General features: G+C 38.9%; 2 protein-coding genes across 3 annotated transcripts; one reads left to right on the forward strand and one right to left on the reverse strand.

Moving 5' to 3' along the window:
* Nucleotides 1–1,573: 1,573 nt before the first annotated feature.
* Nucleotides 1,574–23,410, reverse strand: gcc2 (GRIP and coiled-coil domain containing 2). 2 transcript variants are annotated; one of them, XM_088352515.1, is made up of 24 exons: nucleotides 23,239–23,410; nucleotides 21,146–21,208; nucleotides 20,936–21,020; nucleotides 20,783–20,862; nucleotides 20,597–20,701; nucleotides 19,951–20,443; nucleotides 17,229–19,057; nucleotides 15,290–15,347; nucleotides 15,017–15,117; nucleotides 14,802–14,900; nucleotides 13,789–13,908; nucleotides 12,730–12,894; nucleotides 11,926–12,030; nucleotides 11,384–11,546; nucleotides 10,818–10,918; nucleotides 10,654–10,731; nucleotides 10,434–10,571; nucleotides 9,997–10,118; nucleotides 8,763–8,939; nucleotides 8,444–8,652; nucleotides 6,659–6,874; nucleotides 6,449–6,588; nucleotides 2,395–2,596; nucleotides 1,574–2,304 (listed from the first exon to the last, which is right to left on the reverse strand). In XM_088352515.1, exons 1-24 carry the CDS (start codon nucleotides 23,242–23,244, stop codon nucleotides 2,231–2,233), a joined length of 4,929 nt encoding a protein of 1,642 aa, XP_088208641.1. In that variant the 5' UTR covers nucleotides 23,245–23,410; the 3' UTR covers nucleotides 1,574–2,230. The 2 variants fall into 2 exon arrangements, with proteins under 2 accessions (XP_088208641.1, XP_088208640.1); XM_088352514.1 differs by having other exon boundaries at nucleotides 17,229–19,060.
* tmem223 (transmembrane protein 223) lies at nucleotides 4,126–5,163 on the forward strand. Its single transcript, XM_088352516.1, has one exon. The coding sequence runs from the start codon at nucleotides 4,291–4,293 to the stop codon at nucleotides 5,032–5,034; it is 744 nt and encodes a 247-aa protein (XP_088208642.1). The 5' UTR covers nucleotides 4,126–4,290; the 3' UTR covers nucleotides 5,035–5,163.
* Nucleotides 23,411–25,337: the final 1,927 nt, after the last annotated feature.

Consider the following 25,337-nt stretch of genomic DNA (forward strand, 5'->3'; position numbering starts at 1 on the left):
AGATCCATCCATTATCTGCACCACTTATCCTCAATAGGGTCGTGGAGGTGCTGGAGCCCATCCCAGGTAGCTTTAGGCAGAAGGCAGGGGACACCCTGAACTGGTTGCCAGCCAGTCGCAAGGCACACAGAGACAACTCACTCATTCACACCTAGGGACAATTTTGACCGGCCAATTTACCTGGCATGCATTTTGGGGAATGTGGGAGGAAACCGGAGTGCCCGGAGGAAACTCCCGCAGGCACAGGGAGAACATGCAAACTTCACATGCGGAGGCTGCGGCAGCTTGACTTGAATCCTGAACCTCAGCAACAGCAACATGGGGCTGCGTGCCGACCACAAGCCTACCGTGCCGTGGTTTATAGATAGTCCATCAAAATATGATGATAATGTGATCATACGGGGACGGGAACATACATAATTATTAGAAGACATTTTAAATTTTATTCTAGATGGGATGTTTTCAACCTCAGCCACTGCTTATATTTTGCTTCTCCATGCGTGTATGAAATAGACTCTCACCAAAAATGGTGCATATTTTAAAATAAAAACCTCAAAGGTCCATGCTGATACTGGAGGGATGACCACACATGCAACAATGCAGCTCAAATGAGGACTAATATATGTCGATAAAAAAGTCATGGTATTGGGTGGTAAAATAGTTGTTTCACATAAACACTGTATAACATACTGTCACTGTAAATACCGGCGCCTCCTCAGATTCCACCTCTATGCTGCAAGTGACACGAGCAGAGCATAAAAGGAAAGGGGAGGGGCCAAGTGCGGTGCTAGGAATCAAATGGTCTACAACAATTCAAGGCAGTGCAGTATTTTGGACGCAGTGTTGTTCACATTATTGTTTTTTTTTATTGTTTTATATCGTTTTCCAGCATATTTAAGCCTTTAATTTAAGTCCATTATTAAGGCAAAGGGAGAAGGGGGGGGGGGGGGGAGGGGGGGGCGGGGTGGTGCTTGGGTTGAAGTTGGGGGTGCTTGAGTGCCCCTCAAAATGGAGTGGGTACGCCCATGCATATCACAAATTTATCAAATGAAATGAAATATTCTTAATTAGTGAACAACAATTCATTATTCCTTTGAAAAAAAATATGCAATTAATAGGTCATCCCCAAAAAATGTCTTGGAAAAAAATCTATACTTGCTTGGTGGTGGCTAATTTGCAGTGTAGATAGAAAAGGGTAATTGAAATGTGCCTACTGGTGGCAGGGGGCTTATCACTCCAGTATGCATTTCCTTTAGCAGGAAAAAAGACATTGGTTGTTTCCCCCAGAGACTGCATCATTACAGTAGAAGCGCCACATTCGTTCCCTTAAAAGGAAATCCTTACAACCCCGCCTTCTGGCTAAACAAGGAATGGATACTTTCTCCTCGCTTCATTGGAATTCTGACAGCATCAGACTGTTATTCACGGAAAGAAACCCTTGCTTTAAACACAAATCAAAACTTCATGAAGAGCTAAGTGTCCGGACTATTGACAATAACAGTTTACAATCATGCCATTGCAAGAATGCTTATTTTTTTCCATTGAGGAGAAATAAAAAAAAAAAACCCAAATTAACATAATGTGAATCTTTATTGTGTCATCATTTACACAAGTCCATTTTGTAATACTTGCTAATCAAGACAAAACCAAGTAGAAATAATGCCAAGTGGATTGATTTACTGCATTGATTCACCCTTATTTGTCATTTCCTGCATCGGCAAAGTTCAGTACAGGTGATACTTTACAACATCAACAAGAAAAACCCATAATAAGCATTTAGTTATCTGGATGGAGTCACAACCAGCTGCCAATGAGATGAGGATGTAAGGTCATTCCAGTTTCCTCAAATTTTGTTAATTCTTCATTTAGTTTGCAAATAAGGACTATTACAATAAATACGAAGCTATAAAAAAATCACATCATATTGGATGGAATTAATAGATTCCTAGTTTCAAAATTAAAAAAAAAACTCCTTTCAGTTATCCATATGGAAGGTGAATGCCTCAAAGAAATGCCAAACGATAATTACAAATCAATTTTCAAGCAAAGGATGAAAAAAAAAATCAGTAGTATGCTCAAGATTGAGTTTAAACATAAACTCTACTTCTTGCAAAAGCCCTTTACTGCATTGTCAGTATTGCTTAACGAGGTGGAATCAAATATTGATGATCTGTAAAATATTTTTCAATGTACATTCCAGACCCTTGTGGTCGACTGATCCCGCTTCCCTCTATCTGATCCCAGACCAGCTGTGGAGATAAGATCCCCAGCCTGAGCCTCGCGTGCCTGACCCCTCCGCCTCGCCTGCACATCAGAGAAAGTACATTGGAATTTCTGTGTATTGCTTTTCTTTAGAACACTCAATAACCTTAGAAAATATGTGTCTTACTATACCTTGTGCAATGGCAGCCAGTTTGCTTTTCTCATCGGGGCTGAGCTGCAACATGGTATGAATGACCGGAAGCAGTGCTTGCCTCTCGCTGCCTGATTGCAGGAAGATGAACTGAAGCAGAACGTTCTTCAAATATTCCAGGTTGGCCACACTTTTCTCCCGTTCCTGGTTACGTTCCAGTCGACGGATTTCACTTTTTAACAGCTGCAGAAATAGAAGATATTCATTGACGTTCACCATGTTTTGTGTACGGTTACCCAATGCTAAATCTTTTGCACCCTGGTCATCCTTGATGGGCGATTACCACTTGTGAGGCCCCTTCTCAAGGTTTCTTATTTTCCTCATGCTGAGGTTGTGAGTTTTTTCTTGCCCGCATGTTGGTTTAGGATCAGGGGATGGTGTAATTGTAACCTGTGCAGTCCTTTGAGACATTTTGTGATTACTGGCTATGAAAATTAATGTGACTTGACCTGACAACATTTGATATACTAAACTAATTTTGAAGTACTGCAGCACCAAGAATGTATCTTAGATATGATGATTCGTGTAATAAATGCGGTATCATGATTCATATTTCACAGCTAGTTTTGACAATGTATTCATTATATAATCTAGTGGTACTACAAAATTCATCTGAAATACTGTATTATGCCTAACAGCACACAACTATGTTTATCTATATATCATCACACTAATAACATAACTGTTTAACTCACAATATCTCTATTATTTGTGATTGCAACATCCTTTGCTGTCTGGCAATCCTGGAAGGGGGATGCCACATGTGCGGTCCCTTCTCAAGATTTCTTCATTTTCCTCATGTTGAGGTTTTTGATTTTTTCCTTGCCCTCATGTTGGTTCCAGATCAGGGGATGGTGTAATAATAGCCTGAAAAATAGTCTGTGTAATAACCTGCGAAGCCCTTTGAGACTCTTTGTGATTAAGGGCTGTGCAAATAAAAATGACTTGACTTGACTTTTTGGCCAAATTGAGTTTTTTGTCTTGAATCAGCTTTCAATAGAAACATCACAATCTGCACAAGTGCACAAATCGGTTAACGAAAATGACTTAACGCCCGTTGTCCTTGGGCCAAAATGACCCGCCACTGTTTTGTTAAAAAAAGAAAAGAAAAAAGAATAAATCACTTAAATTATATATGTTCACTTTAATTTGACGTTTTTTCCTAATTTGGACCCAAAATTAGAAAAAATGAAATGTTGATTTTACTGGCATTTCCATGTAAGCTGTATGGAAAAAGTACAAAGATGTCTATTCTATTCTCCTCAGGTGTTGTTCCAGCGGCTTTTAAGTCTGCTGTTATTAAACCTATACTTAAACGACCCAACCTTGATCCAGAAACCGTATATAGTTATAGACCTGTGTCAAATCTACTGTTTCTTGAAAAAGTTGAGTACTTGAAAAAAGTTGTGGCACAGCAGTAGTAGTTGACACTATATGTGTATTATTTGTTATTGTAAAATCCATTGCAGCCTGGTCATCCTGGGAGGGGGGTTACCCTCATGTGCTGTCCCTGCTTAAGGTTTCTCCATTTTCCTCATGTTGAGGTTTTTTAGTTTTTCCTTGCCCTCATGTAGGTTTTACATCAGGTGATAGTGTAATAATAGTCTGTGTATTGCAGTAATCTGTGGTCCGAGCAGCCTTCTGAGACACCTTGAGATTAAGGGCTAAACAAATAAAAATGACTTGACTATTCTTATTTCTGGCCTAACGCGTTTGCCATAGCTTGTACCCGTGACGTCATTCGTGAAAATGGCTGCGCTCTATGTCAGTACAAAACGTTAGCTAGAATACATTTTTCCGTGCGCTTTCTAGTGGCATTATCAACAATCCTCACCGCGAGTCTATGTTTTATTTCTTTTCGCCCCCAGCCATACACCATGAATTTAATTCGCATTTACGGCGCATTCTGTCCGCTCCGATCTATCACAATCGAGCAGAAAAACGCTTTACTGAAGTCAACCTTTCCATTACGCAACGTGTCCACCCGGCTTGCCAATGTGAATTTTACCGGCCAGATTGTTCGCTTTTTCGCACCTCGCAGCTTCTGCACCTCCACTCAGCCGCCCAGAGACGTCACCCTGTTCCGACACGACAGAACGTACTACTTCCGCCTCTTTGCCATCTTCTGCGGTGGACAATTTCTCTTTTGGACTTACCTGGCTCACTTCGCCTACACCGGACTCAAAGACACCGGAGTGGCTCGGAACAAAGAGAGAAGAGAAGCTCCCAAAAGTACCGCTTTGGCCGGGATGTGGAGTTTTGAAATGAACCTGGGATCCAACGCCTGGAGGTTCGGCTTCACGCTGGGTTGTGTGGCAGTTGGAGCGAGTATACTGGGATTGGGGATTCTGTACTGTCGGCGATCTGTCAGTCAGGTGGTTCTCTTCCGTGGTGGTAAAACTGTCTCAGTTACCACACAGTCACCCTTAGGAATGGGGTATGGACGAACAATAACCGTTCCGCTGTCCCAAGTCGCTTGTCATGCCCACAGACAGGAATCCCCCTCCTTCATCCCACTCAAAATCAAGGAACATAAATTCTACTTTCTGCTGGACAAGGAGGGCACCATAAGCAACGTGAAACTTTTTGACGTTACTGTTGGGGCATACCGTCCTTTATAGATAGACATGTGGGTGCAAACAGCAAGAGGTTTCTTGACAGGCAGTGGTATTGATATGTATGCATACAGGCACGGATGGAGTGGTAAAAAATATAATATTGGAACACATTAAATAAAATGATTCCCCGCAGCTTTTCCTTGTTCTATTCTGACTTTCCTCGGAGTCCGATTTAATTAATTTATTCTCAATGTAACGAGTCAGTAAAGCTGCGAGCTGTGGCGTTTGTTTTGGTAGCCATTCATGCACGCGCAAAAAATCATGCAGTTTGGTCTCTTTGAGTCTCTGCAGTTTGTATTCTTCCTTGTGATTTTTAGAACTAATTTTCAGGGGCATTTTACTATACAACAACATATTTTGGTTAAATAATAAACAATGTTAAAAAAAGTGTAGGCGTTAACGTGAAAAATATCAATAGAAATCCCATATAGAGACCCCTTGCTACTTCACTCATTGGTTATTGTCGGTTCACTGCTTCGAGAATTTTGAATTGCTTTTGTCCTTATTGTCATTGATCTCATTATATCGTGCATTGTCTTCTGTTAGACAGCACTCTGAGGGCGCTCTGTGTTGGGTGGGTGTGACATTCTGTGTGCGTGAATTGTGATAGGCTGGTGTATGCGGTCAGTCAAACAGCGGATACTGCCTCTGTAAACAAACTGGGACGTATGATGACTGCTAGCTTTTAGTGGCTTGTTACAATGAAAATAAATTCACCAATTAAAAGTCAGAAGAGCACAAAAAAATGGATCCACGGATTATCATTGGGTTACAAAAGTGACGGGGCGACGTCGGGGAGAAGCTCCTGGTCCCGCCTATTGCTAACGGCTAGACTAACAAATCTTCTAAGCCCCCGCTGCGGACCCTTTATCTTGCCAATGCTAGGTCCATTAGCCATGAAACGGATGACCTGATGCTACAATTCGTGGGAAACAGCTAAATTCAGGACGGTTTTATATTAATCATTGCGGAGTTCTGGCTCAGTCCAAGGACACCTGATGCTAGTGCGGAGCTAGCCGGAGGCTCTCTAAATTGCTTTCTTACACTGAAAGGAGAATCCCTCTAATTTTTGTTTTACTGTTCTATAATGACAATAAAACCATTCAACTGCAATTAAGTGTTGTGTGTTATCTATTGATCTATAAATGTTATTTTGTTACAGTCGTATACTCTGTCGGTAATGACGTCATCTCAAGGTAATTTAAACCTTTTGGGGGCTTTTAAGAAGGTGCTACTTTAATTTCAATTTTCACGTTTCGCAGGTGGTTCTGGTATAAAATTATAAAATACACTTAAATAAATGAAAACAATCTAGTATTAAATTTCATCTCCCAACAAAGGTTTCTTCTTTCCATTGTGGGTCGGTATTGTTTAATGACAACTGAAAAACACCTTGTTTAAGTGTTGCATCACTTACGTTAATCTGCTCCATGAGGACAGCGTTAGTAGCCTCAGTTTCATGCAGGAGGCTGTTCATGTGCTCCAGATTGCGTGTGGCTGTGCTCAGCTTCTGGCTTAGCTCGTCCCTGGTGGGTTTTACAGTCCACACAAAGGGCTCTAAGAAAGAAATGTTGATGGGATGTAATAGTTGAACATCAGTTATTCAAGTGTCCTCATTTGAACCCACCTTGTTTGGGGTCTGGTGACGTGAGAAGGTGCTCCAAAGAAAGTAATGATGTAGGGGAGGTGCTTTCATTTTCTGTGGTCTCCATACCCTCACATTCCTCCCTGGCCATACACTGAAGGTCACTTGGGGACCCTAATCCTAGTCCTACCTGATTCTGGTCTGTATTTTTGTGCTGAGTGTCAATGGACTTCCGGCTGGATTGGAGCGACGCCGAGACTGAATGAACATGGATGAAATGTTTTAATAAGCGTGCTAACAGTTTTACTAACGTTGGAGGACATTAGGGGGTAGCAGACACACAAGGAAATATTAAACCCATGAAAACATTCGGATTTAGGATGTTGATCACTAAAACGCATAAATTCTTAATCATTTCTCTGCCATAAAATTGAAAACCAGTAAAAGCTTGAAATATAACCTTGGTAAGGATTAATATCGGCCTTAACTTCACAGACTGGCACGCATGTGCGAGCCACTAATGATGCGACTGTCCAGATGCCACGCAGAGTTGCTCGCCACACTGGGAGGCGGGATCGAACCTGAGCAGTCGCCAACACCTGACGTTTCCTAAGCCGCTTGCCGCGTGTGTATTTGCTATCTGAATCTGCGAGGCAGCTGTGTGGGAAGTGACGAATGAGCTTCCAACCCATAAACACTCCGACATGCCATCCTTTCCTCTCTCTTGCATCATTTCTCTTGTGGAAATAACAAGATATTTCAAACTTTTGATGGCTTCTTTGGGGGTAAGGCTGTCTTATAGCACAGATGGTCTTGTTTTGCTTGTGTTGAATGCATTTTTAGTAATTGTTTTCAAAAATGTATCAACTGTATTTTTATGACTAGTGGGCGCATCTAAAAACAGAACACTTGCCAGAAATTCAAAGGTGCGCATTATAATCCGATGCGCCTTAGAGACTGGAAATACAGTAAATAAAATCTGAAATTTAGGAAATAATAAATTAAATGCAACTGGGACACCATATTTCCTAATATATCCTATGAAATGATTTTTTAAAATCTTCTGCCAACCTCTCTCTTTCTTTAGTTTTAATTTCATGCGCCCTATAGACCGATGCGCCATATTTATGAAACATTTTTAACAAGGGTATATTATTTCAAATTGGTTTTAAAAAGCTGGATTCCCCGACCATCCAAATATATGATCACATTTTAGTACAGTAAACACCAGCATTAGGAGACTTTTAAGGTAAACTTGCAGTAAAAATTGAAGTAGCATCATTTTTACCACTCGACACAGTCGTTCAATTGTACAAATTGGTAAAAATGTCCCTTGTTGTGTGCTTGAGTTTTTTTTCTGGTTAACAGGGGTAACTATTAAATATAATAGATAGAATGGAGGCTGTAAGCCTGTATTCGGTATTGTAAACATTAATGGCGTTATTTACAATTGATTGTAAGGAGGTACAAGGAAAAAAAAACAAAGGACATGCAGACTTTTATAGATTTATAATGCCGACATTTTTCAGATTTTTGCAATTACTTATTTTTACTAGTACTATTCTTAGTTTGAAACTTCTAACTGTATCTGAATACACCTTGAGGCCTTTCAACACGAGTCACTCTTCCTAATGATGCAATTGGTCGGCCCTCACACCTACTCACCAGTCACTAGCCATTTTAGCATAAGCAGCATGCTCTTACCTCTTATGTTTAATGGCAAAAATTATGGTTTTAAAAGGAGGTTTAACACTGAAGTTCACCGAAACCACTAGAAATATTTTTTGATGAGACCCTTTCGGTATCAGCTGTTTCTCCACTACTCACTGTTCTGACTCTGCAAGTAGAAGAGTTGCTCTTCAACCCGAGTCAGCTGCCCCTGCAACGTCTCAACTGTGGCCCGGTGCTCGTCCTGAAGCTTCCTCAGCTGCTCCCTTTGCGTCTGTCGCTGGGCCTCCATCTGGGAAGATGAGTCAGCTTGAACCTGAGCCAACTCTGAGCGCAGTTCCACGTTCTCGGACTGCACCGACAGCAATCTGGAGGAAGAGACGGAGCAGGAATAGGAAAGCACGCTTTAGGATTTTACAAAAGCAAACTCTGTTGTACTGTGTAATGCATTTTTCATAACACTGCTCAAAAAGCTCACCTCTGTCTGAGGTCGGCCTCTTTGCTAACATTTTCCTGAAGAATTTTGTTGTGTCGCTCTAACAGTGTGTCATGCTCGTTCTGAAGCTGCTGCAGCTCTTCATTGCTGCTTTGGAGGTACTGCTGGCTTTCTCCCAATCTGGACTTCAGCTCGTCCACCTGTGTCAACAACTGCTCTCTGGCAGATACAATTCTTATGTTATTTGTCAAACTGGACTTACTTCTTAAACACTTTTCATAAAAATATAAAAATTCATGTGTTTCCTAGGCCAGTACATTTTAATAAATGACAATGTTGTTACTGTAATCCCTCACTACTTTGCTTTTTGTACTGAGTGGCCTGCATGAATTGCAGCTTGAATGCCATTATCCTTGATCGCATTTTTCGTGAACAGGGGGCGGCAGAGTGAATTTATGTTTGGGCTTGGCGAACCATTTTTACCATTCTGCCCACCAATTAATGAACAGCACCCGTGCGGCCGTGATCCATTATCCCCTATCGCATATTGCCGCGAGCAGTAACCGACAGCACACTGACCTGTTTAGGGTCATTCCACTCTCAGAACGCTCTATCTCGGGAGGCTAATCAGGGTTGGGTCAGACTCTATGTAGTTCTTGGATGGGAGACCAAAATAAAATGAATTAAAACAAAATTTTGTCAAGCCCGAGTTATGTATTTCCGCCCAAAATGAACTGCAAATTGTGGTCGTGATCCATTATTCCCCATCCTATATTGCTGCGACTAGGGACCATTAGAAGGCACTATTGTCAGGTGTGCCGTTCTGGACCGCCTAAAATAAAATCCACTTGTGACCGCAAAAACATTATCTCCAGTCGACTATTGCTGAGAGCAAATGCTTGCAGAGTACTTTTTTCAGTTTAGGTTGCTGAAGTGCCCCATTGTCTGCTGCCTAAAGGGAACTGCACTGTTTTGGACATGCTCCATTATTACCAGTTGACTACTGCTGAGAGTGAGGGCCGAGAGAGCAAATTATTGTCATTTGTTGTGGCTCTTTTGGTTCCGTTCTTTCCACCTAAAATAAACAGCACTCATATAGTCGCTATCCATTATCCCTGATCGACCACTGTTGCGAGCAATGGCCGGCGGCGTGTAAATTAAAAATAGGGGGGCTGCTACTTTGCGGATTTTGGCATATTGCATGGTTTTTCCTCATTAACTACAATAAACAAGAGATTACAGTATTTCAATCCATTAAAGAAACCAAAATTCTTACTTTTCTCGCCTGCCGGTTTCACTTTCACTCTGCCCATTGAGCTTGTTCTTTTGTTGCTTCAGCACATTGTGTACCCGAACTTTATAACTCTCAAACTCCTCAGCAGTGGTCGCAAGTTCAGCCTAGAAACAACATAAAAAGCAAAAAATTGATTGTCATTCATAAAAAATATCTTGGTTATGAGGATAATCTTGGTTTCCTTAATCTGTGTGTGTGTGTGTGTGTCTTTAGACTTGCATACAGTGTAACATCAGCAACATTTGTTTTTGATGTTTGTCTGCACATGAGTATTGTGTGACTAAATTACAACCTCCACTGAAGCAATTAGAGAGAACTATATCGCAGGGGGGAAAAACGTGATCTGTCTAATTTGAGGATGTGCCTTTATAGAAAATCCACAGCAAGCTTGGGTGTCAATCTTGTGTGGACGTGCGCACCTTGGCAATATCTCTCTCCTGCTGCAGGTTGTTAATACTTTGTTCCAGAGTGCTACGAGTCCAATTCTGGTGGTCCAATGCTGACCTGAGCCGTTCCTGAAGACGATGCCGCTCGGCAATCAGGTCACACACTTCGATCTCAAAAGAAAAGAAGCGCACAGTGTAATTTTTATGTTTGATACCAAATTTCTATATCGTGATATTATTATAGATGCCTTACTTTGGTGCTTTCTAATTGTTGCTGGTTTGCCTCTAATTCTCCTCTCAATGATGCCTGCAACAGCTCTAGGGAGTTTTCCTATTTGTGGGAAAGTGTCAGTAAATGTAGCACAATTTCCAACAGTTATAACACATACGAACACAGAATGTAGCAGTAGAACAGACCTGCTTTTTGGCATCCGACAGCTCTTTTTTAGATTTCACAAGTAACTGTTTAATTTTTGCATTTTTCTCTTCTCCTTGGTCAAGCTGGGATTTCAACGTTTCTGGGCACAGAAAAGCAGAGAAACTAAATGAGGGACTACAAACAGCACACATATGTCAATGAAACAAGCTAAAACCACAAATTTGTTAGCATGATTGTAGTAATCTGATTAACATATCACGGTATTACGTTGACACAAGGCTATTGTAAAATGTTTGGAGTAAATTATGAACACTGCAAGTCAAAGTGTTTATCAAATTACATGGTCTACTTCAAAAAATAAACTGTTTGGCCAAGTTTATTTTAACTTGGCCTTTGCATAGTATTGTCAGCCACTAGATGGCACTATTTCTACACCTTGTATAAATCTATTGCTAGGGGGAAACAAATTAAATAGTTAACTCAAAAAGTTAACTTTTTAGCAGAAGCAGCTATAACGCTTAAAAAAGCATCCACACCAAAAGTCTCAGATTAGTTCAAACAATAACAATAATTACACAGAAATAAAATTAAAGCATTAACATACCAATTTCTTGCTTAAGTGTCTCCTCGCTTTCAGTCAGTTTGGTTAATTGAGCCTCTAACTGTTCAGAAAACTCATCCTTTTCTGAGATTTTAGCATTGAGTTCTTTGACCAGACGTTCATAGTCAGCCATCTCCATGTCCAACAGAGAGTTCTGCTGTGCCTCCTAGTAAGATAATACAACCAGAAATGTGAAATTAAATCACTAAAAATTTGTGTTTGTGGGACTTTTTTACAGTCATGATGCTGTGCATTCGTATACAATTTCAGCACCAAAAGTCTCAATAGAGCTAACAACATGGACAGGACAAGTCAGACCTCTTGGCAGCCTTCGTGTAAACTTGTGTTATGTCAGCGTTTGAGCTAATGGAAAAAAAAGCAGCAGCACTTTCCTTTGCTGTAGGCTAACATTTGCTCTCTCTCTCTTTAGAGAGCTACTGCTGTAGCTGCAGGCCAGCCATCACCGGTCACCGCACTTGACTGGAGAACTCCTCAGAGACAGGAGAGTTTAAAAAGCTATGTTGTGGCTTTGTTCATTGTTATACCTTGCGTAGTTGCTCCAGTTCCTGGGCGGTGTGTTGTGTCTGCTGCTGCTGCTTGCTGAGCTGGGCTTTCAGATCATCCACTTCCTTTGATGCTCTCATTAGTTCCTATAACACACACATACATTTGTCGAATCTACTTTGTTTATTGTGAAAAATGAATGACTGCACATTGTAAAAAAGTTTTAGACATAAAATAATGGAATATTATATTGATTCACTAGGTTATAGGTGCTATGGTTGAGTCTTAAATTTCATTTACATCCCACAACATGGCAATATAAATGTATAAAATAAATGGTAAATGGTCTGCATTTATATAGCGCTTTTCAAGTCAATGAAGACCTACCAAAGCGCTTTACAATGTGCTTCACACTTACCCATTCCCACACACACTGTCACACAAAAAATAAAGTACTCAGTTCAATTCAAAAAACACTTGCACAGTTGTGATGGCTGTAAATGATGAAAAAAATGAAACTTCATAAAGAACTCGAATTTTATAACTCCTCGTGTTTGAGATCTTCATTTAATTATGAAGGTTGAAGGAAGTGAAACTTGAAAAAAGGATGCACACAGGAGTATAGTTGTCCAAAAAATCACAAGTTCTAAATGAAGCTTTACTTGCAAAACACTACCAAATAAGTAATCATGTGTTCACTCTAAGCGGCATTGCGTATGAGCAGCAATCACATTTTTAAGCATTTGCAAAGGAGCCTTTGTTGAGAGATGATGCATTAAAAAAGTCCAATTTTTTATGCATTGCCTTTTATGTAAACATGTACTAAATTCATAGTAAATGTCTACCTTGATCTTTTGTTCTTTCATTGCCTTCTCTGCCACGAGATCTCTGTCTTGACTGGCCGAATGCTTTTGCAACGCTTGGATCTGAGTTTCTATCTGCTTCACCATACTCCTGGAGGTCTCCAAAGCTGCAATAAGATCCTCCTTCTCACTGGTGATCACATTGACCTATAGATCAAAACATATTCCAATTATGACCATTACTATCATATTTGCTGTTAAGTATGGAGAACACATGGCATGGATTTTTTTTTGTCACACAAATTGAGAAAAATCTTAATTTCCATTTAATGAAGTAGAACAACATACTCCTGATTATGAAATGTTTTTTTCTATGATTGAACAGCAAATTTCAACAACAAGTTTTCCTTTTTTATCTGGAATCCACTGAGGGGCTTGAAAATTAAATGTCTCCACTTAAAAATGCTAATCAGACGGTACATACTCTAGTCTACACTTACAAAACAACATTAGTAAATTGCTCATGCAAATCTGACAGCAGCAGACTCTGCGGGCTCACTCCACGAGAAACACTGAACCGGCAAGTGCTGTCTCCTCTTCATCTGTCAACCAAACATTGACACTACGGTTGGTAAACAAAAACGTCCAGATGTACTTCAAATTCCCTGACTGGATTCCACTTTGCCTTCACCCCTCCCCCGAGACCAATGAGCGCACGCAAAAACAAAACTGTGTCCTAAGAAAAAAAGAGCAGCACTGCCGGGCGGCATATGGAGGCTTTACTGTGCTCCATTTACCTGCCTGCAGTTCTTATTGCAAAGAGACAGTTATGAGTTTGGGAGAGAGGAGCATTCAGTCAATATAAACCCAACTCCTCTCAGGTTCACCCACTCAAATCCGATGGGCCATTTGTGAGCGCTGCACTGCCAAGCATAACTGGGCAAAGTGTCAGCGGCTGTAAATAGGATGGAAGGACACATGCAAGCTGGATTGGAGAAGTGTTAGCAAGATTGAGGAACTCTACCTTACAGTTACTGGCTCACAGTTCATATGTGTCCACAGTGATGTGCATGTTGGTGATTGAACGTGTGTTTATTTTACCTGTGTGACAGCACTGCTGAGGTGTTTAGTAAGGTCAGCAATCTGTCTCTCTGCAGCCTCCACCTTTTCTCTCTCTTTATCAAGTTGTTCTGTTTTCTTGTCGTAATCGATCTGCAGGTTCTACACACACACCACAGACCGAAGAGCTCAAACAAGGCAACTGTGTCTCTGATATAAGCTGTATTTACATTTGAGTACAGGAAACAGCAGTCCTTAGTAAAGATTTGATGATTTTGTTTATACAGAATGGAGCATGAGAATGGGATAGAGGGTGGTTCTTATGGAAACCAGGGGATTCATCACGTCTTAGTTAAAATGATTTTGAAAAAGAAAAACTCAAAATAAATTTAGGCAATTTGAAATAGATGTAATGGCAATTTCCTTCTATAGGACAAAATATATATTTTTTAAATTTTAAACATATAAATGTTGCATGGATATATATTTTCTATTAACGTTTCAGATAATAAAAAAAATACAATTTCCCCTTTGTCCATGCAGAAACTACGCCCTTGTATTGGCACCAGGCTTTGGTAAAATGTTTGTAGCTACACTGCAAGTCCAAGTGTTTATCAAGATAAACGTTTTGATTAAAGTTAATAAAACTGTCTTTGATATTATTATTTTTCATTTTTAAATATTTAAAAATGTTTGCATTTCATGAACTCTTTTACTGGCAAGCATTTTCTGAAAAGATAACCCCTAGAATCCCAAGTGATTTAAAACAGTTTCAGTACTTTTGAAGGGCAACTAGAATATTGTGTTTTTAAACTGAATAGAAGATGTGTTTCTGCTGTAAAAAATATAATTAAAACACTTTTATCGAAAAAATAACTATCAGATACTCCCCTGCGCCCCAAAACATCAAATCTTAGTAGCTTCACCATCAGTAACTTCTCAAGAAAAACTTAACATTTTATTTTGGACACCTTCAGCAGCTCATTATTCTGTCTACTATCTGTACAGTAAATAATAATTAAATCATTAATTCACAATGCAGTTAAAAGCAATACCTTGTAGCCTTCAGCACTATGAATGATGTCCTTCATAGAGTTGGTCATTTTCTCTCGCTCTGCTTTAAGAAAAGCTATTTCTTCTTTGAGGGTTGCGACCTGCAAAAGAAAATTTTATAATCAAGAAAGGTTAAGAACCACACATCAATAAACCTAGGATTGGATTTTTTAAAATTTTAATCAGGTTTCCCTAAGTCATAAATTTTGCAGCATACCTCTTTCTTGGATGTTTCTAGTTCCTTTTTTGCTTTGACCGCCACTGCCTTGATTTTGGTCATCATCTCATCTTTTAGTTTGTTGTCCTTCTCCAATGCGCCTGTAAAAATTGCTCAAGTCTAACAATGTTTCAAAATTCAAAGGAAACCACTAACTTAGTTACTTTAGTATTGAATAGTGTGACCAAAACAATTAACTTTGTTGTGGCATATAATCATTTGAACCTTGCAAAGCTGCAATAAGTATCAAGACTCTGTTGGCGAAGACCATACCTATTTTCTGTGATATTTCTGAGGAATCATTTTCTTCAGAGGCAGACTTTGCAGTTTGCTGACAAAATAAAAAAATGAGTCAATAAACAAAAAACAATTGCAAAACTAACATCATTGTAAAAAAAAAAAAAAAAATCATATTTCCCACAAGATTTTTTTGTTCCACTGGCAGATAATTTTGGACAGTTAAAATATATTTAACTTTTATTTTTACAAAACATTTTTAAATAAATTGATTGAATATGTATTTTTTTAAATTCAATATCATATTTCAAATCTTAAGTTAATACGATTACAGTATTGTATTGGAATTAATTTCTAATAATGTCGAATAATATATATTTTTAAATGATCTTAAAAAGATAGTTTTGTGCCTATTTGCTTTTATTGTACAATAAAAAAATTCCTGTATGTAATTGGAATTATTTTTATACTAAAATAAAAAAACTAAAAATAATCTGAATAGAAGTAGGGATTTTTCATGTGGAGGATTATTTTTTAACTTTATAATAAAAAAATTCCTGTATGTAATTGGAATTATTTTCACTAAAATAGTGAAAATAAAACACTTAAAATGATCTGGAATAAATAATTTTGTTCCAAATCACTTTTGTTTTCTTTATCTTAAAAGAAGAAAATTACTGTACTCAAATGTGTTTTGTTTTAAGCTAAAAACACGTAATATGATCTGAACTGAAGTGTTTTTTTATCTTGTTTTTTTTAATTGTACGTTAAGAAAATTCCTGTATTTTATCACATTTGTTTTCACTAAAACAGTAAAATCACTTCAAATGATCTAAAACACATATTTTTTTCTATTGAATATTATTTTACGTTACAATAAAAAATCCTGTATTTCAATAGAACGATTTTTACTCAGCGGGCAGCACGGCGGCGCAGTGGCTAGCGCATGTGCGGCACAGTTCATGTCTTGGGAACCTCCTGCGTGGGTTCAAATCCAGCTCCAGACTTTCTGTGCGGAGTTTGTATGTTCTCCCCGTGCTTGCGTGGGTTTCCTCCGGGCACTCCGGTTTCCTCCCACATTCCAAAAAACATGCATTTCAGGTGAATTGGCCGGTCCAAATTGTCCCTAGGTGTGAATGAGCGAGTGAGTTGTCTGTCCCCGTGTGCCCTGTTCCAGGGTGTCCCCTGCCCACTGCCCGATGATTGCTGGGATGGGCTCCAGCACCCCCGCGACCCTACTGAGGATAAGCGGTGTAGCTAATGAGATGAGATGAGAGTTTTACTCAAATAAGAAAAACACATACAATGATCTGAAACAGATATTTTTTTTCCTATTGAGTATTATTTTTTTTTACATTTTACAAAAGGGAAAATTCCTGGATTTTACTGAAATAATACAGTAAAAACAATAACCTAAAAATTATCCAAAATGGCAGATTATTTTGCACATCGAGTTTGTTTTTAGTCAAAATACAATAGAACTATAATATGAGAAAAACTATCCATCCATCCATCCATCAACTGCACCGCTTATCCTCAATAGGCTCATGGGGGTGCTGGAGTCCATCCCAGCAGTGGGCAGGGGACACCCTGATCTGGTTGCCGGCCAGTCGCAGGGCACACGGAGACAGACAACTCACTTGCTCATTCATACCTAGGAACAATTCAGACCGGCCAATTAACCTGACATGCATGTTTTGGGGATGTGGGAGGAAACCGGAGTACCCGGAGGAAACCCACGCAAGCACGGGGAGAACATTCAAACTCCACACAGGAAGGTTTGTTCTCATGACCTCAGAACTGTGGCCGCACACGCGCTAACCACTGCGCTGCCCTGAGAAAAACTATAAAAATATAAAGTAGAAATATGTTCTAACAATGAGCAAAATTCTAGCTCAGAAATGATTCCTCTTTTGGGAGTTTTTAATTTCAACAAAAGAAAGAGCAAAGAAAAAGAAAATGTAACCACACCTACCTGCAGAGCAACAATCTCAGCCCTTAGTTGTGTTATTTGTGTTTCCTTGTCCACCAGCACTTCTTTGAAATTTGCATTTTCTCTCTCAACCATATCCGAATGGGCTTGCAAATTTTCTTCCTTTTCTTGAGCCAGCAGATTGATTTGGGCTAGTAAAGTCTGATTCTCAGCTTGCATCTTCTCATTAAGCGACTTCATATCATGCAGGTCTTTAAGGAGCCCTTTGGTATCCTTTAGTGTTTCCTCCTGGTTGGTGCTCATCGCGTCCCTCTCGAGCGGCAAACCCAGAGGCTGGTTTGGAATCACCTCAGATTGCCTTTCTCCTCGAGCCTCTTCAAGACTGATTTTTAACATGCTTCTTTCTTTTTCCTCTTCTAAACGCATTTGGAGTTCTGCCATTTTGTCCTCTGTGTTTCTGAGAGCTTCTTGAAGTCCTGTCTCAGTACTGTGAGCAAGCTCTACTTCTTCGGTCAGAGAAGTGATTTTTGCTTCAAGTTCACTTTTTTGGAAAGCCTGCTCTTCTAGTTTAGCAGCTAGAGTGGCAGACTTGAAAGCCAAAAGTTCTTGTTCTTTCTGTGTTTGGGAATATTTAATCACAGCCTCTTCCAGTTTTTTTTGGAGACAAGCATTTTCTGAGGACATGTCCTGCATGGTCAGCGTTGAGGACGACAATGCTTCCTGCAATCTGCTTACTTCCTCTTTCAAGCTTGCTTCCATTTTATCTCTGCCCTGCTTTAAATCCTGAATTTCAGTCTGCTGCTCCATTTTCAGGTTTGCTAGCTCTCTTTCAGTGTTGTCGTTCAGTAGTTGTGCTGCCTGCTTCTCCTCCAGAAGTGTTTCAATATCTTTGGTGTTTTTACATTTAAGGTTCTGTATCTCCTCCTCTTGAAGTTGAAGTAGGTTTTGTTCCCTGTCTCGCTGTTCAGTCAGTGTGTTCACAATCTCGTTGAGTTCTTCTATCATGTTTTCTTTGATTTGCAATTGAGAGAGAATCTCTTGATTCTGCCTGGTTAGATTTTCCACAGATTCACTGAGTTCGTGTTCTAAGGCTGTTTGCTTTTCCACCGAAGACTGGAGTTTCTGCTCTTCAGCAGAATAATCCTCAAGTTTGAGCTTGAGATCTTCCAAAGTCTCCGTCAGAGTCTTTTTCTCTTCTGTGATGTTTTGGATTTTGGCTAGCAGGTCTTTCTTCTCTTGGCTGAGTTGCTCTGTCTTACACTGGAGTTTCTTAACAATGTTTTCCCCTTCTTCCTTCATGGCTTTGTACTGGAGAACAAAATCATTCGCTTTTTTACCGAGTTCTGTTTCCAGGTTTTGGAGAATGTCTTTTATGTGATTTAATTCATCCAGAGCAGAGTCTCTTTCCTGAGTTAAGGCTTCACACTGGGCCCTAAGCTCTTCTTTGTCATTTTGTTCCAAAGAGTTTTGGTCTTGGACTGACTCCTTGGCATCACCCGACACATTTGTTTCCGACCCAACATTTACGACATTTAGGGTTGTTGTTGTTGGGTCAATCTCCCTATTCATCTGCAGCTCATTGATTTTAAAGTCCATCTCCTCTCTCTCCATCTGGAACTCATCCTTGACTCTTTCCAGCTCTGCCTCCAACTCACTCTTTACATTACTGAGCAGGGTGAGCTCGTCTTGTAACATCGTGTTCTGAGCGTGAATGTCTTCCAGGGCTGCTTTCAGTTTACCGTCTTGTGTTAACTCGCCATCAATATGGCCCGATTCAGCCTGACTGCATGCAGACACCGCAAGCATCTTGGCGATCCCTGAGCTGCGACCAGGTTCCTCATCTTCTTCTTGTACATCCTGGAGGTAGCCATCTGCTTGAATAAAAGTGATGTTAATTATAACATTGACTGATTTAAAAAAAAGTAATGTCCTTTCTATTAAGTACCAAAGCCAATTTCAGGTATTTAAGTTTTAAAATGTGTTTTAGTTCGTAATATCTGGTGTATTTATCTCATTTAGTAACAATGGTAAACTCATCCTCCAAACATTGCTTTACAAATGATTTTTGGCATGGCATTGAAAATGGCACTGGGAAGAAATAAAAAATTCGCCTATTGGCGGAACATTTTTTTTTGTTTTACTATATTTTTATATTGTTTAGTTTATTTTATTTTGGGGTAAAATAAACGGGAAAATTATGTTCTTATTTTATACAAATAATATTTTATGTTTTACATATTTTTTAAGTAAAATAAAACAATTAAATGAAAAAATGTTTTCTGACATGACATTGGATCATTTTCTTCATTTTAAGACAGTTATTTTATTTGTATATATATAAAAAAATGTTCTACATTTATGATCTAAATAAAAAAAAACACCTAATATTAACAAAGTTACCTGACATTGGTTTATTTGAAGTTTTTTTTTTCATATTTTAGTAAAAAAAAGCAGTATAAAATGTAAGACAATTTTTAGGAAATTTACATAGAAGTGCTTTTCTTTTGTATTGATGCTTATCTTTAGGATATAATTTATTGACTTCCTTTTTATTACAGCAATGGATACTCCGAGTAACTCCATTTGAGAACCGTTGACCTATAATATTATGATTATTTTAAGTGTGAGTACTTTCTACAATAACAAAACATAAAATCTGTTAAAACGTCGAACATCCTACAAATCATGTTGATGTCGGGTTCAAACAAAACCGATCAAGTTCTTACATGAAGAAAAGTTCATTTCAGATTGATATTTGCTGTACCTTTAAGAGACAGTTGTTCAGTAAGCTCTTCTTGGAGCAAAAGAAGACGCTCCCTCTCAATTTCACAATCCTCCACCAAAGCCCTCAACTCCTCCTCGTGCTGCATACTTCTCTGACTTAACTCTTCTTTCAGGTTCTCGATCTCCTGCTGGGCCTCAGTCAGCTCATTCTGGTGACACTCTTGCAGCTTGGAAACCTCCTTCAAATTTCTTTCCTTGATCCCAGCCAGTTCCACGAGAAGAGTTTCAAGACGAACTTCCAGGGAACATTTGTCCTCCTCTGATTGACATTTCTCACAAGTCGCCTTAGTTAGGTTCTGTTTCTCTCTTTCACTGTCTACCTGTCTATCACTTTCTTCTCGCTGTTTCAGCAATTGCTGAAAGTACGCAACTTCGTCTTGGTGTTTATTGTTTGATTCCTCAATGCTGGTCTTTAGACTTTCAATTGTCTTTTTGTGATCTTCTATGACATGAGTCAGGTTTGTGACATCATCCTGCAAAGAAAAAAAATGGACTAAATAATTCAGTCCTACAAACAATTTGCGTCAATCTCTTGATCTTACAATTCAATACAGAAATATGCCACATTAGATTAAGAATGTATCTTTCTAAAAGTTCCATTTAAATCATTTGGCATTTGAGTTGACCTTTGCAAGGTGCTTGGTTCGCTCCAATTCTTTGTGAGACAATGCAAGGCTTTGCTGGGCTTCTGCCTTCTCCAGCAATAATGCATCCATCCGTTCCGTAAGCTCCTGTCATACACAGGTCATGAACAAGGCAAAAACGTTATTGGTAATTTTACAATAATGATATTATGATATTGAAAATCTTACCTGAATTAATGTGGACTCATCTGAAATGTTGGTTGTGGTTTTGGAATTTATTTTAAGGGATTCAATTTCCTTCTCTAAATCTGAAAATGCACACTTAGTCAAACACTGCCATAGTCTCATTATGTCCCTTCTGAAAAACCATTATGCAATCACCTGCACATCTGCTCTTCATCTTTTGGTAAGCAGCCATCTGCTTTTTGGTAAACTTAATAAGATCATCTTTGGACAATGTATCCAGCTAAATATATGTAATAAGAAAAACAACACATTAAACAAAAACCATGTAAAATTCTTTGCACACATAGAGAGAAGAAAATATGAATTGTTGTTTTGTTTTATAACACAACATTAGTCTCAAGTAACCTTTGATTTGGAAGCTGTAGCTGGCGGTGAAGCCACATATTCGGACACTGTTCCACCTGGTTCCTGCAAAAAATGATGATGGTGAAAAAAAAAACAATTACAGAAAATTAAATCTACTTAATCAGGTGAATTCTATAGTCACAGCTTAAAGGTGTTTGATGAGTTTCAGAAAACACTGGCTTGAACCACTGCAAAGATTCCTCATGAAAATGTCAAGTGTACTTCTCTTTAAAGCGTTTTCAATTCAATTTAAGGTGGAGGCAAACGTGGATAAACCTTGCTAATTCAATTCCATTGACATGCACAGTTTGGATTGATCAAGCCAATCACTGTGTATATTAAGCAAATTCTGATTTACTTTTGAGCCTTTTCAAAGAAGTAAACACAGTTACTGTGTTTTTGAATTGTTATAATAGTTATTATGTACCATCAAAGTTGAGTATGATTGTTAATAACGGTCATGTCAATCTGAATACAGAACCATAAAAAAAAAATATTGAATAATGAAAAAAATAATTCTGTTGATAATGTCAAAAAGGCTTTTTGGAAAAGGTTTTTGGGGTGATATTGTCTTCCGAAAATCTGATTCAAAAGAACACTTTCAAATTAAGATTACAAAATGTAACTGCAACGTGTCAAGATTAATGTGATACTTGAAATGCGTAATTTAATCAACAAAAAGGCATTAAAAAGAGCAGTGTGCATTCATCCATCCATTATCTCCAGCCATTATCTGCACCGCTTATCCTCAGTAGAGTCGCGGGGGTGCTGGAGCCAATTTGAGCCACCCTGAACTGGTTGCCAGCTAGTCACAGGGCACACAGAGACAGACAACTCACTCGCTCGTTCATTTGAACCAGCCAATTAACCTGACATGCATGTTTTTAGAATGTGGGTGGAAACCGGAGTGCCCGGAGGAAAACAACGCAAGCACGGGGAGAACATGCCAACCCCACACAAGAAGGTTCGATTTCATGAACTCAGAACTGTGCCACGGACACCCTAACCACTCAGCTGCCGTGCTGCCCAGTGCATTCAATTGTTTTGTAAATGAATTATCTGTCATACCTGATTTTAGCGGCACTTCAAGTACTCAATTCGAGAATTTTAATTTATTGTTATTTTAATACAAAAAAAGATGACAACTCCTTGTCATGTAATGTAATTTATCGGTTTAGTTTTTATTTACATAACTTTTAGGTTTGCTGCAGACTTCAATTTAGTTCTACGCCTTTACAATGTATTTCATCACGTTTGACTCCATTTGACCAACAAGAGCCATATCGTAACTTTACAAATACTGTATATTAAAAAAGGGGGACCATATAGCATGTAGTTTGCAGTCTTTAATCGTTTTAGAATTGCTTTTATTGTTGTGGTTGTTAAGATAGTTAACATTGTTTACAATGAGATTAAATTTAGTACTCCAGAATAAGAATGCAATGCAAATTTTAAACAATAAAATAAAATAATATAGAATATCCGGATAGGCAACATGTACAAGGTAGTGCTGAGAGACTGGCCTTGGTTGAGAGAGCAACGAAAATAGTGCAATTGCATTTGAAGCAACATTTTGCAAAATATAATAGTAAATAAACAAATTAGTAATACAGTATACCTCTTTTTACTACATCAGGTAAGATATTTATTTCACAGTCTTGTGTGCTTGTTTAAGGCGAGGATGACCCTGGAGTTGAAACTGTTTGGTGGATCTTAAGTTATTTGAGTGTATGTACTACCTCAGGTACTTTGCTGTTAAATAACGCTTCTTTTAAGTAGAATTTTAGGCATGCGTGGATAGAAATACCTGAGCAATACTATAAACACAGTTATTCATTCAGAACAGATAGTTTAAAACATGTCTAAAGTCAAGTATATAAGCATCACATTCAAATTTCTTGACTATTGACAGTAAATGATCGGAAAATCTATTTTTTTAAATACGATGCATGTTATCCTGTTTCATGTTCATCAATAAAAATGTATCTGGATAATAGCATACTTTCGATTTCACAACTTGCTTGTACAGTATTCCACTCACTAGTGCTGACACTCTCAATTCCGCTAACGCTAAAACCACGTCGTTCACTTACCTCCATTTTTGTCTTGTTTAGTTTTATGTCTTCTAAATGACCTCGCTGTCACAGGAAATCACAGAGGCGTTAACCAGACGCAATAAATATGGTATATTCAGTAAAGTCCGGTTCTTTTTTGAAATAACGGCACAAACGTCACTGTTTTGGTCCTGAGTAGTGCTCCATGGTAGAAATGGATAACTTCCGCCTTCGTCATAGGAGTGACGTCGACAAATGTTTCACCACGCCCCCTCAGGAAAACAGAGGAGCGTCTGTTTCAGATTAAGATTGCATTTTCTAAATGTTTTTTAATATCAGCTATGTAATAGTTACAGTTCTCATATACTGAAATCATAGTATACAAACGGGCACTTCTCCTACACAGTATTTCATAATAACTAGTTTTTTTATTTTGTATTTCTCTGTTCTCATACTCATCAATGTATACATTTCCTCTTTATTTTATAGTTGTCTTTTTGGATATTTTCAAATTTTGTACGCCATATAACTATTTTTTGTGTTGTATTTTCCCTCAACTCGTTTTTTTGTCAGACAGATCTCGTTTTTCTAGGTATGGTATGGGTATGGTATCGAACTGCTCCACTTTAAATGTTGGTATCGTACTCTCCAAAAAGAGAGTACTTTGTTGGTTTGGACACATGGAGAGGATGGATGAGGAGCGAATGTTGAAGAGGATCTACAGAGCAGAAGTAAATGGGAGGAGACCAAGAGGAAGGCCGCGATTGACATAGATGGATGGTGTTATGAGTGCACTGCAGGAAAGAGGTCTAAATCTAGTGTAAGCTAGAGCTCTTGTTGGTTATAGAAATTAGTGGAGAGGTGTTGTAAAAGGATAGTGAGATGTTTGGACGCGTTCTAAGGGATGGGCAGGGCACCAGTATGATGCGGCAGGGGTAAACCAGTGAAAGCTGTCGAGCCCTGCTGTTGAACAGAAGAGTGTGTTGTGTCAGCCTGACTCGAGTGACATGGCCGCTTTCTTGTGTCCCGTTTCATCTGGAAGGACGAAAGCTGTCGGTCACCCCTCTTGAGGGATATGACCAGGGTAGATAGATAGATAGATAGATAGAAAGATCAATCCATACTGAACCAATACTCATACATGTCATCATAATAGATTAATTGTTTAAAACTATATATATTTCGATTGCAACTGTTGTCACAGTCAATCCAAAAAATTAAGCAATCAAATAAAAATACAGTTATCATGTCAACATTAATGTCAACGTGACAGATATACCTTCCATTGCAAAACATTTAGAAAATAACGTGTGAATAATTGTTACAATACAATGTAACAACATTGAAAAGGATTAAAAATAAAATACTTTTACTACAACAACAACTGTTTCAAAAATATGGTCAAGAGAGTTAAACCAAAAAAAATCAATAATATAATGGAAATACTAATACTTCATACAAAGTCATCAAGACGAATACAATTCCTTCCATTGCACAACATTTTGAAAATGAAGGGAGAGAAGGGGGTGCGTTATCTGCTGCTTTGAGTAAATTGGTGGAGGAGTAAAGTATCGATCCCAGGACAATAGTATCGATCCGATCCAAGTACTTGCTTAGTATGGATGATATTGATATTCAGATTGATCCTACTGCCTCGGGTTTACTGGCTGCAGACGACAACATCATGGCAGATTGCTAAAATTGTCTCGCCACACCAACAAATTGCAATCATTAATACGGGGAGTAATTGGCGTAGCTTGACCGGCATGTATCGGATCTAAACTATCCATCCATCCATCCACCATCTGCACCGCTTATCCTCAGTAGGGTCGCGGGGGTGCTGAAGCCCATCCCAGCCATCTCCGGGCAGTGGGCAGGAGACACCCTGAACTGGTTGCCAGACAGTCGCACACAAAGACAGACAATTTGCTCGCTCATTCACACCTAGGGACAGTTTTTGACCGGCCAATTAACCTGACATGCATGTTTTTGGAATGTGGGAGGAAACTGGAATGCCCAGAGGAAACCCACTCAAGCACAGGGAGAACATGCAAACTCAGCACAGGAAGGTTGGTAGCTGGATTTGAACGCATGAACTCAGAACTGTGCCGCACACGCGCTAACCACTGCGCCGCCGT

Source organism: Urocampus carinirostris, chromosome 14, assembly GCF_059441175.1.
Source record: "Urocampus carinirostris isolate Australia breed hairy pipefish chromosome 14, RoL_Ucar_1.0, whole genome shotgun sequence".
Lineage (NCBI taxonomy): Eukaryota > Metazoa > Chordata > Actinopteri > Syngnathiformes > Syngnathidae > Urocampus > Urocampus carinirostris.

Coding starts and splice junctions, on each gene's coding strand:
- tmem223 (XM_088352516.1), top strand. CDS start 4,291: ATGAATTTAATTCGCATTTACGGCGCATTCTGTCCGCTCCGATCTATC.
- gcc2 (XM_088352514.1), bottom strand. Junction 12,031..12,729: donor TGAAAGAACAAAAGATCAAG/GTAGACATTTAC, acceptor TGTGTGTTATAG/GAACTAATGAGAGCATCAAA. Junction 8,653..8,762: donor GAGGCCGACCTCAGACAGAG/GTGAGCTTTTTG, acceptor CTCTTCCTCCAG/ATTGCTGTCGGTGCAGTCCG.